At 41.0% G+C, this 12,639-nt stretch overlaps 1 protein-coding gene across 2 annotated transcripts in view; it reads left to right on the top strand.

The window, feature by feature from the left end:
* Positions 1 to 1,598: 1,598 nt before the first annotated feature.
* RASAL2 (RAS protein activator like 2) overlaps positions 1,599 to 12,639 on the top strand; it is a 365,886-nt gene continuing 354,845 nt past the window's right edge. Inside the window, exon 1 of one of the 2 annotated variants that reach the window (XM_032317292.1) lies at positions 1,599 to 2,682. In XM_032317292.1, the coding sequence (XP_032173183.1) occupies positions 2,481 to 2,682 (202 nt within the window). In that variant the 5' untranslated portion in view covers positions 1,599 to 2,480. The remainder of the gene's footprint in view (positions 2,683 to 12,639) is intronic. The other variant, XM_032317291.1, reaches the window with a different exon arrangement.

Below are 12,639 nucleotides of genomic sequence, written 5' to 3'. Positions count from 1 at the left end.
CAGACATATTATTACTTAAGCAATTTGATAATCACTGCAGCTAGTCTGGGGGCAGGACAGGGAGGTGAAGCAGGGACTGGGGATTTGGAGAGTCTAGATGAAGAAAGTAGGATTATTGAGAGCTTTTTCTTTAGCTCAACAATGAATGATGCCACAAGAGAATAAGCTTGAGAAAAAAAAAAAACCTGTGAATGTTTCATACACCACTCCTAATGCTGCTTTGAGATAATTACTTGGCTAAATAAATTCCTTACATATTGACTAATAAAGAGTGCTCAAATTTGTACACCTGATGCCCATTATCCACCTGCTCTCTGACTTCTGTTACCATGACTTCAGCAGTAGTTTAGTATAAATAAAAATGTGCTAGCTCTGTTTAGTGCCGGGCCCTAAAATCTCCTAGCTTCGATACCTTCCCATTCCACTCCAGCACTGAACAATATGATTTAGACTTGGAAGTCTGACTATGGAGCCAGATAGTAAGAAATCAGGGTTTTAGATACCAGAAATGATCACTTCAATGCATCACCAAACCATGCATCAACAAGCTCAGTTACAAAAGGTTCTTGAGGAACAAAGTTGAAATAGGCATCATCATTGAGACACTGCAGACCTATCTGTACTGATAGTTGATTCGTCAGGTAACATGGATGTTTCTCAGTTTCCTCAACCATTAAACAAAAGGCAGAATGAGATTATCTTGAAGGTCACTTCCTGCTTTGAAATACTATTTCCCTAAACAGTTTGGAGAAAATTACAAAATGCATCCTTATAGTTCTTGATAAGCCCAAACAACATACCAGGATATCACAGGACCAGAAAACAAAAGCATCCCCTTGTAGACCAGTCTCTGTGCAAAGTAGGAAGAAATGGGTGGGGGGATGCCCCCCATGTACTAATCCAAAAGCACCATATACTTGTGGAACTCCTCCATTTCAAGCAGCATGTTCAAGAAACATTGTTGGAGACCTACTACGTGCGAGGCACTGTTTAAGTTGTTACTTTTTGGTTTAAAAATTATCACTACTTTGCCAGCAATCTTTTTAACCTGAACTAGCGAATATCGCTTTGGGTGGGCAGAAAAATCAAAACCAAGGTCAAGGGAGACAGTCTCCAAACAGACCAAAAATAAAACGCTTGTGATATCATTAGAGGAAAAAAAGCCAACATAATTGCACAAAGATGAAAGGCAAAAGAAAGAGAAACATGTTTGGTTAATACTGGGCTTTTGAGCATTTCTTGTGCTCGCGAGGCCCGTCTATCCATCCACACCACACTTCGTAACCATGCTATTCTAAACCGATGACAAGTCCAGCCACGGCGCGGACAGGCGCAAAGCGCAGATCCCACAATCCAGATCCCGCTGCCAAGTCTCTCCTCTGGGAAGGAAGGAGGCGTTTCCCTTTGGGCAACTGTAAAATAAAGCAGCCTCTCTAATCTCTTCCTCCAGTAAGAACGAAATGTCGGTCCAAATAAATGAATACATAAATAACTGCAGGAAGGGAAAGAGGTGGATAGAGGGGAAGGGAAGCTCTTTTCCTTTCTTTTCAAATTTCCCGCACCCCTTCTCCTCCCCGCCTCCCCACGCCGTCCCCGCTTTTGCTGCAGCTCGGGAGACCCGTAACGCGCGCTACTGGGCGGTCGGGTAGAGGGTCTTTAGAAAGTAGGCGGGACTGGCCAGATGAATAATTCGGTGTCCGATTTTTCCTGCCTTTGGTGGCAGTTCCTCCTCCGCTTCGTTACTCGATTGCACACGCGGCCCAGCCCTCGGCCCTCGATTGCTCCGGCCTATCACCCTGGGATGCCGCCTGCCGCCGCCGCGGCTGCCGGGCTTGTGGGATCGGTGGCGGAGCCGGAGCCGGAGCCCGAGCCGCGGCGGGAGCCGTGGCCTGAGAGTTAGGGGGGCGGGCCGGCTCATTCCTGGGGTGGGGGCCGAGGACTGGCGGGCGAGAACCCGGGGCCACCGCCCCCCTTCCCTGAGGGAGCGGACACTCCGAAGCTCTGAGGCGACGGCGGCGGCGGCGGGAGCCGGTCAAAGGGGGCGGCCCCTGGCGGCGACGCCCCCAGCCCTGCCCTGCCCGGCCCCACTCCATCCCCGGCTCCAAGCTTCTGCCGGGTCTGGCCGCTAGAGACGCCGGCGGGGGTTGAGGAAGGCGGCTCCGCGGGAGCAGGCGGGTGAGCCGCCCCTCCCGGGTCCTTCCACGTCCCCTCCCGGGAGGGACCCACACCTGAGCCCGGACCCACCCCCGGCCGGGGCCACGCTGGATCCTCCTCCCGGCCTGGGTCCCGCCCGCCGGCTGCAGGTGGGCTGCAGCGCCCGAGCCGCGGGCAGTGGGCGGCGGGGAAGGAGGTGAGCCGCGTCGGTGCCGGCTGCCGCTCCGGTCCTTGCCCCCGCCGCTGCGGTCTCCTCCTCCCCTTCCCGGAGGCAGGGCGCGGACTTGCGCGCCGGCCCCGCCGCCGCCTTGTCCCTCCGGGGCACCATGGAGCTCTCCCCGTCGTCCGGAGGAGCCGCGGAGGCGCTGTCCTGGCCGGAGATGTTCCCAGGACTGGAGTCTGACTCGCCGCTACCCCCGGAGGAGCTGGAAGCAGTTGTCCCAGTCGGTGGGGCCGTGGCTGGTGGCATGTTGGATCGGATCCTTCTGGAGTCCGTGTGCCAGCAACAGAGCTGGGTGCGGGTGTACGGTAAGGACCACAGGCCATCCTAGAGGCTGGTGTTTTTGCTCTGGCTGAAATTCATCCCTAGTCTCAAGTCCTGTTCTCAGTCCGCATCCTTCCTGGGTCAGTTTCCCACATTGCTTTTTGTTCTGGCGTGCGTTTCTGACAAGTTTCTCCAGACTAGCGCTTGAGCCGAGAGATGTCACGGTCTTTGGACATTTTCAAACACCTGCAGGAAGTTTAAGGCAGAGTTGAGCTATGCAGACTTCATAATTAGGTGCTAACTTCGAGGGAACTGTCAACCAATTTCAAGGAGGTCTGATGGAACACGCCATGAAATTCAGCGAACAGAGTTTCTTTTCTTTTTCTTGAGTGAGGCAAGGCTGGAAACCCAAGATACTATGAAATAGCTTAGCAGTGGATAAGATAATAAAATAAAATAGAATAACAAAAAATATTTATTTGGTGGGAACAGACTAATCTATAACCTCTTTCTGAACCTCATTCTCCCAAAGGCAACCACTTAGTCCAAGGGGTGTGGATTGTGTCAGATTGCACTATTGTTTCTGGTTCTCTTTGTAAAGTGACTGGGTTGCTACTCAGCAAGTTAAAAGTGATGAACACACTAAAACTTTCACTTTCTGCATTCCTAGTAACCACCTCTTTAATTAAAACTGAATGATGAGATTCTATTAGGGTGAGCCTTGTGGCAGCATTAAACCCATGCTGGTTTGGAAAACTCATAGCCCAAGGATTTATAGCCTGGAATTCAGGACTGAGCTGTGGCTTTGCAAAATATTAAAACGTCAAGATGTTTATCACTTAGCTCACGTGAACACAAGACGTTAGTGATGTGGCTGAATATAAGAGGGCAAATTTGAAGCACCTGGGATCAAAGACAAGGTTAAGATGTTATCCTCCAGTCATGTGCAATCTAAGCCTGTAGTGATCACGTACATTATGCTTTTTTTCTTCATCCTTCAGAAGAGGGTATATTTTTACTATTCAGGAGTCATCAAGATTTAGAAGTTATATCTCTATAGATAGATAGTTCATTTCAAGTCCATCACTATCAGAAAGATCACAGAACAAGGAATCCACAGATTTGAGGTTTTGTCTTGGTTCTGACAGTAAAGTGGCTATGTGATTTGGGATCACTTTTTTAAAATTTTTTAATTTTTTTTATTTTTTTAAAGATTTTATTTATTTATTTGACAGAGATCACAAGTAGGCAGAGAGGCAGGCAGAGTGAGAGGGGAGAAGCAGGCTCGCCGCTGAGCAGAGAGCCCGATGTGGGTGGGACTCGATCCCAGGACCCTGAGATCATGACCTGAGCCGAAGGCAGAGGCTTTAATCCACTGAGCCACCCAGGCGCCCGGGATCACTTTTTTTTTAACCTCTGATTCTTCATCTGTAAAATGAATGAATTGGATTAAATAATCTCTTATTTATTTAGTTATTTATTTGTCAGAGAGAGGAGCGAGAGTGAGCACAAGCAGACAGAGTGGGAGGCAGAGGCAGAGGGAGAAGCAGGCTCCCGGCTGAGCAAGGAGCCCGATGTGGGACTCGATCCCAGGACGCTAGGATCAGGACCTGAGCCGAAGGCAGCCGCTTAACCAGCTGAGCCACCCAGGCGTCCCTGGATTAAATAATCTCTTAATGGCTCTTTCAGTTCTAAAAATCCTATAGGTTTTATAACGAGTTCTTAAGGATTTATATATGTACTACTTTATATTTTGCTTGATGTTTATACATGGTTTTTTATGTTATTCTAAGTACCCGAAAGAATTAAAGCAAAGAAGTTGGAGATGATGCAAGGTCACCCAATTCATTCTCAGCAAATTAAAAACTTTAGTGCCTGATTTTCCATCCACCTGCTGGTCCCACTTATCTGATAGCTTATAGGAAAGGTTGATGAGAACCTGCAAATAAGCTTGAATTAGAGTATACTGTAGTTACATTTCCCCATCGTATCCTCCTCTTTATCCTTACGTACTTCTTTGGCACATTGTTTTTTACATACAGTTAGAGATAGGGCTATGTTATTGCAAGAATATATGATAATTTGGTATTTCAGTGTCCAAAACTGTTTTGTCTGTGTAATCCAGACCTAGCATAATTTACTGTTTTTGCTTGAAACCCATAAAAATATGTGCATGTTTTTGTTGTCCATTTTTAGGGGTAGATTTGTGGGAGGGGGATGTGTGTATATACACACACAAAAAATGTGGATATTCTTAAGTCTGTATGGGTAAGTATACATACATATATTCTCTACTCATACGACCGTGTGTTTCAGTGTCAAGTTGCAGACTTTCCAGTGCATTGTTAACTTTTTTGTCTTCCCTATCAATAACCAGATGTTGTTTTTATTTACTGTTTAGTTCTGCTACTTTCCTTCCTCTAAGGAAGCTCATCCTGGATACTACTTTGTTGTCTTCAGTTTGATGTAAAAATTCCAAAGCTATCTGAATGATTCTTGACTTTTATGTGTCCTTAGCTAGTTTTTAAATTGCCTATTGCATAATTCTTTGAAAAGCTTTGAAGTAAAAATAATTGAATATAGAAAATCAGTTTGGAAAACACTAGTTCATTTTTTTTTTCCTTATTGTTTGTTTTGTGTGTTCAATTTCTGATTGTTTTGGAATGTTTAGGTTCTTCTGCACAATTTAAGCCAACTTTTATGAGTGTAGTCTAATGTTTTTAAAAGAAATTCAGAAACTGGGAACCTAGAGTATACAACTGGGAATTGAGAACCGGGGTTTTCATTCTCTCTTTGCCACAAATTAGTTGCCTAACTTTGGCTAAGTAATTTTAACTCTGTGGCACTAGGTTTCTACAGAAATGGAGAATCTGGACTAATTGGTATCTGTGGTCCATTTTAACTGTGGAGTTGTCTGATTCTGTGGCCTGCCCTATTATTTCACCTATAACTTGGCCTACCAATTCCAGGCTGACTCTTGGGGATAGGCAAGCCCTTAATGAGTTTAAATCATGATTGTCAGGGGCTTCTGGGGAGCACTTTTATCGAAAGGTCAGTGAACTTAGTTGTGAAAGCAGGAATGTTAAGGGCAGATGTATATTTGTTTGGAATGTTTTGACAAGATAGGAAGGTGGGGGAAATGGGGATCTTGCTCAGGTAAAGCTTATTCAGTTTTAAGTACTAGCCTGAAATAGGCATGTGGATTTAAAAGGGTACAAAGTAAGGAGCTGTATTAAGTGCTCCTGGCTTCTGGCCATGATTCACATCCTCTACCGTATACTTATGTTTGAAATCAACTTGCAAACAAATGTCAGTAACAACCCCTCCCCTCAACCTGAATGCCTTAACAGAAACTTTGGGAAATAATATTTTATTAGTTTGCCTCACGAAATTCGAAGACTAGGCCCTGTTTTGAGCTTGTTATTGATTATTTTGTTGATAATACATATATTCAGAGTTCTGTGTATTGCCAGGATTGGAAAACTTTTTCTGGAATTTGTCAGAGCTTTATAATAGGTAGATGTATATTTAAAACGCAAATGCCTATCTTTGAGACATAGCTAAGGAGAAAATATGCTGCCCTATGCTTCATTTTCTTTTAATTGTAAAATGCTTCATTTGTTTCATTACAGTTTTATAATAAGCCGTGCCCATGCCCTGTCAAGACTATAAAATGTTTGATACCAGGAAGTCTGTCTTGTTTGTCTTTGTATTCCTGTCTTGCCATCCCCTTCATTGTCACCGTGTCTAGCAGATTGGTACCTTGCTCATAGTGTCTGTTGAATGTTGAGCCATGTGTCCTTTGACCATCCAGATCTCAATCTGACTGATTGTATGGGTGGCAGAGTAGCTTAAACAAAGGCATGCCACAAACAGCTAAATATGGATGCAGAATCCAAGAGCATCAAATGCAGAACATTTTTCAGATATTTATAGCCTCAAAGCAAAGTCAATTGGCTGAAAAAGCACAGCCGCCTAGCAAAAGGAAACGGGAGCGGCAAAGCCAGCCTCACTGTCTGTGCTTTCTGGTAAACAATGAGAACATTAAAATTAACTACTTTACCATGAATGGATGGCGAGTGCAGGACACTGGGAGAAATTGAAGATACCGGTCTCTGGTGGCGACTGCATTGGAGCTTTGCACCCATCAGCACAACAGGTCTACAAGTGTATGCACAGATGTACCCTCAGATAGATAGAAGAGGAAATAGTTATCACACTAAAGTTCTCAGCAAGAAATCATATGGTTTTGATTTTAATAGTGTAAGTAGGACTTATCTAAAATATTCACTTAATAAAATAAATAACATCAGCATTATTGCTTACCATTAAGCTAGTATATAGCTTATTGTTTATTGACTGATAGGGATCTGCTGGAAATTTTCTAAAGGCTGGTACTATTTCAGTAAGCAGAACAGAGAAAGAATTAATCATACTGCATCATATACCATATAATTCTGGAAATGTGACAATGAGAATTTGGTAAGAATTTCTCATGAACTCGATATGAGTTGATGGGGAACAGTTTTCCTTGTTTGTAGTAAATAGTTTTGCTTATGTTTCATGAATTAGGACAAAGAATAAGATATGTTTCATTGCATTTTTAGAGAATATGCCTTTATATTTACTTAAAACATTGTAACCAGTAACAAGTCCAGAAAGTTGTTTCGTTTTGGTCCAGTATGAATTAGATATCACCAATTCACTGGCCTTATAAGGAATGTTCTTAACATAATTAACTTTGAATATTCTCAGTGAATCACTCATTCTTACATATCTTAAATATGAACTCCATGCTTGACTCTTTTTGTGTGTTAGTGTGTGGTGAATGAAATTGTTCAACCAAGTTTTGTCTGCTCTAGCTGATTGCTTTAAGAATATCAGTGAATGTGGGGCACCTGGGTGGCTCAGTGGGTTAAGCCGCTGCCTTCGGCTCAGGTCATGATCTCAGGGTCCTGGGATCGAGTCCCGCATCGGACTCTCTGCTCAGCGGGGAGCCTGCTTCCCCCTCTCTCTCTGCCTACCTCTCTGCCTACTTGTGATCTCTCTCTGTCAAATAAATAAATAAAATCTTTAAAAAAAAAAAAAAAAAAAAAAAAGAATATCAGTGAATGTGTACCGAGTACATCCCAAAACATGTTAAGTTCATGTTAACTTAAGTGTTTTAATTTCCTCAAATACTATTAATTGAACTTCTATAATGATTATATTTAATATTTTAACAATTCTTGAGTTCAGTACTTAGGGTATGACATTAGCTTTGAAGGCTGATATGTTAATTCCCAATATATTTTATGTATATTAGGCATAGACAGTTGTTCACTGAAACAAGAGAGAATTATCAAGAATGCCTAGGAATATACTGTTTATTTTAAATTACATTAATTTCATATAGCCCTCCCCTTTTTTCCTTTGAGAGAAAGTTTGTATATCTCATTTAAATTTTGTGTTCTGTTAGTGTTAGAGATTTCGACAATTTCCTTTATCATATCTTAGTATTTTTGTACCCTCTGTCATGTTGGTTTGTTGCTATGCTATTTCATTTTCAAGGAATGAAAGTATCTTTGAAGAATAGAACTATACAATTATCATCTCTTTTCCATAATCATTAAGACTAGAGTATTTCAGAATTTAAATTTTTTTTGATTGTAGAAAAATGATATATATACACTGACATAACCCCCTTAGTGGGGCCTGGAAAAACATCCAGGAATCAATCATATTAATATTCCTATGGTTAAGTAAAATTCCACACTACGTATGGTATGACACTATAAATAGTGTTATGTCAGTGAAGGTCACATTTTACTGCTAAACAAGTTATGAAGAAAGTGGTTTTTTTTTTTTTTTGGAAGATTTTATTTATTTATTTGACAGACAGAGATCACAAATAGGCAGAGAGGCAGGCAGAGGGGGTGGGGGGGAAGCAGGCTCCCTGCTGAGCAGAGACGCCTGGGATCATGACCTGAGCGGAAAGCAGAGGCTTTAACCCACTGAGCCACCCACGTGCCCCAAGAAAGTGTTTTCAGACCTTTTCGGATTTAGGAATTATAGGTATGGAATTGAGGATATGTACAAATTTTCTGACATAAATAATGCAAAGTTCTAGAATGCACCTGTTTGAGAATAGTTCACTTACAAGGAGTGTCTTTATCTTTTCTACATCATATAAAATTCAGTTCATGTACTTTAAAAAATATGATGTACAATTGTGTCTCATTATTTTGAATGAAATAAATTTCCTTGATTTGCTAGGGAAAAAAAAGGAATTCACATGACCAAGCAAGTAGGTTTTACTGAGATTACTAAGGAAGTGGTGGCAAGGTAGTGGTTTCTAATGCTTTCTTTCATTAGAAAGAAGGATGAGGTAAGTTGAACCAGAGGGTTTATGTAATTGTTCTTTGCAGTTGCTCTTTTCAGTAGCACAGAGTGATTTGATCACCTTTTAAAGTAGGTGAGCCACAAGAAAGCATTCAATTAATGCCTGAGTTAATCCAGAAAAAATTCAGTTGTCTGCTCCCTAGTCCCTCCCTATTGTAATAACTTTTAAGTAACAAGAGAGGTGTTTGGTCTTGTTAACCAGGAGGAGGAGTTTGAAGTGTGCTGAGGGCACTACTGAAATTGCTTCACCCTCTCTTGGCAGAGGGATAATTGCCCTCTGATGTTTGTAAAAACCTCTTTCTTCCCAAAGGCTATCAAGAGCTTTGCAAGACCTGTAGGTAGAGAACCCTTTACAAATTTAATGTAGCTTATTTTCTAATGAGAAGGCAGCCATCAGGAAGTACCTGATGTGCAAGAGGTAGAGAAGAAGATATGCTGAGGTCAAGGTAGTACAGTAGTGTCTGTCAGTGGGTCTACTGTAAACAAAAGAAATAAAAATTGAATGCTTCAAGGCATGACAAAACTTCATTTGCTGGGCTGTAACACAAAGGTTATCATCTTCCTTATCTCTATAGTAGGTTTGGATGTTAGGAGTCTGAGTTCTGACTTCCCACCAAGTGTTAGTTACATTCATTAGTTGCCTGAGTTGTCTTTGCTCTAAAGAGTCCAGTGTAGATCCCGATTGCATTCTTAATGCCTCCATAAATTGTCTTCAGCATTGCTTAAGTTCTGTTCCCATTGTGTCATTTTTTTAGTGGGCTTTCTAAAAGTACCCCTTACTCAACTCCCAAGTCTAAAAGATTGGTAATACTTGCAGATACTGTTCGGGAGAGCAAAAATTTACATAGGAAAATATTTGACATAAGGCAAGAAAACAAAATTCAAAAGAATAGTGTAGAAAGTTAAAAACTTTAAAGTTGATAGTCCTAAATATTTTCAAAACAATCCTTTAAGTTACCTCATTAAGGAAACTGGATCAGGAAGTTTAGCTTGTTCCCAAATTGGAGATAAATTCCACAGTTTGTCAGGATTAGAATTCTAACCTCAGATTCCTCAGCCTCCTGTTTTAGCTTCTAGATCTTACTGCTTTCCCTTAGGGAGATGGCCTTTCAAAGCTGAAGGTCAGGAGAACTTGACAGTGAGAAATACCAGATTGTTAGTTTCACAGTCTTTAAGGGAAATGCTGGAAGTACCATTACCTAGGTAACAGAAAACAAAAATGGACAAAACATCCAGGAAGGAGGATGAGAATAATCTCATAGTGTGATTTTTAAGAAGTAGAGCAGAGGACAGGTTAGATATTTTTCATCTCTAAATTTTTTATCCATAAATTCTTTATTCTGTAATTGGAAATAATGTTTTAAGGAAACTTGATTTCATTTATGATGCTTAAAAACCCAGATAATACCTAGTAAGTTTCTGCCTTGTATTCTAATTTCTGACTTATTTGAGTCATACCATTAAAAAATTAATACCTTTTTTCTCATGAATATGGTAGTGCTTAATGTAAAGAATTTGAATTATAGGAAAATCCAAAGAAAATTAAAGTGACCTGTAATTACACCTCTCAGAGATAACTATTTTTAAAAAATATTTTGTTGTATTTTATCCTTGTCTTTTCTGTGCAAAAATGTACTTTTTTTTTTTTAAGATTTTATTCATTTATTTGACAGAGCAAGAAATCACAAGTAGGCAGAGAGGCAGGCTGAGAGAGAGGGGGAAGCAGGCTCCCCGCTGAGCAGAGAGCCCAATGTGGTGCTAGATCCCAGGGCCCTGAGATCATGACCTGAGCTGAAGGCAGAGGCTTAACCAACTGAGCCTCCCAGGCGTCCCCCAAAATGTACTTTTTTGTATGTATTTGCTGTCATATTGCATATACTTTAAATCCTGTTTTGTTTCTAACTGTATTTTCTTAGGTTTTTAAAAATGTTTAAAACTTTCTCAAATATATTTTTGTTTTTAAATTTAATTAAAAAAATATATATGTGCTGCCGAAGTAAGCACTAATTAAAAATACACATAAACATTTCCATCATTCAATATTCAAAAGATATAAAAAGATATTCTGTTGAGGCCCCTCTCCTCCTGCATACCCCTTACTTACCATCTGGCAGGCAATCATTGTTCACTCCACACAATCAATAAATGTTTGAAATTCTTAAGTATCCTCCCATACCTATTCCCTGCCCAGAGAAACAGATAAGTAGATGGATATGTAAAAACTCTACGGGGGCGAGGTGTGGGGGCGCCTGGGTGGCTCAGTCCTTAAGCTTCTGCCTTGGCTCAGGTCATAATCCCAGGGTCCTGTTGTAGTCCCACATCAGGCTCCCTGCTTGCATCAGGCTCCCTGCTCTGCGGGAAGCCTGCTTCTCTCATTTCCATTCCCCTTGCTTGTATTCCTCTCTCACCGTCTCTCTCTCTGTCAAATAAACAAATGAAATCTCAAAAAAAAAAAAAAAAAAAATCTCCACGAAGCGTGGGGTCCAAGAAATTTTGTTCTCAAAAATGCAAGGTCGTGTTTTTTTCGAGGTTAATCAATGAACTGGAGCAGGCCCTCGAAGTTGGCTGGGAGTTCTGGGGGTCTGGAGCCAGTTGTTAATTGCTTTAATCTGAGTTGATATTATCATATTTTTTACTGTATGTATTGCTTTTTTCTCCTTTTTTACGTAAATGATAACCCATTATAGGAATTTATCTGCACCTTGTGTTATTCCTGCCTCACATCCCCTCTCTGTGCACTTATTAATATATTTTTGACATAGTTTCCTGTCAGTTTGTAAAGCAGTTCCTCATTCTTTTTGTGGCTGCATAATGCCTGAATGAATCATAATTTATTTAACCAGTCCCCAAGTTTTGCTGGTACAAGTGATAATGCAGTGAATAATCTTGAATATAAGCCATTTTGCTTGTGTATGAATGTTTTTGTAAGAAAAATTCCTAGAATCGATAGGTCAAAGATATGTGTACTTGTAGCTTTGAAAGATATTCCCAAATTGCTCTTGTTGTAGGTTGTAACTATATTTCGCCAACAATGTATGAGAGTGCATAGGGAATTATCATAGGGAATTATCTCTCTACACATAGGGAATTATCAAGAATTTTTGAATATGAAAATCTAATTGATAAAAATAGACTTAGTTTAATTTTTCATTTCTCTTACATTGACTATCTTACAGAGCCATTTAAATGTATCCTTTTCTGTGGATTATATATATCTTCTGCCCATTTTTATTGGGTTGTTGAATCTTTTTCCTAGTGATGTGTAGGAACTCCTTATTAAATAAGGAGGCTTTTTGGGCGCCTGGGTGGCTCAGTGGGTTAAGCCGCTGCCTTCGGCTCAGGTCATGATCTCAGGGTCCTGGGATCGAGTCCCGCATCGGGCTCTCTGCTCAGCAGGGAGCCTGCTTCCTCCTCTTTCTCTCTCTACCTGCCTCTCTGCCTACTTGTGATCTCTCTCTGTCAAATAAATAAATAAAATATTAAAAAAAAAATAAGGAGGCTTTTATCTGTGATGAATTGCCAGTATTTTCATTTGTCTTTTCTTTCCCTCTCTATAAGAAAATTATTTTCATGCAGTTGAATGTATCCACCTTGTCTTCTGTGGCTTTTTGTTTTTATGT

This window comes from Mustela erminea, chromosome 17 (assembly GCF_009829155.1).
Source record: "Mustela erminea isolate mMusErm1 chromosome 17, mMusErm1.Pri, whole genome shotgun sequence".
Classification (NCBI taxonomy): Eukaryota; Metazoa; Chordata; class Mammalia; order Carnivora; family Mustelidae; genus Mustela; species Mustela erminea.
The sequence above is the reverse complement of the archived record's forward strand: the minus strand, read 5'-3'. Positions and strand labels throughout refer to the sequence as shown.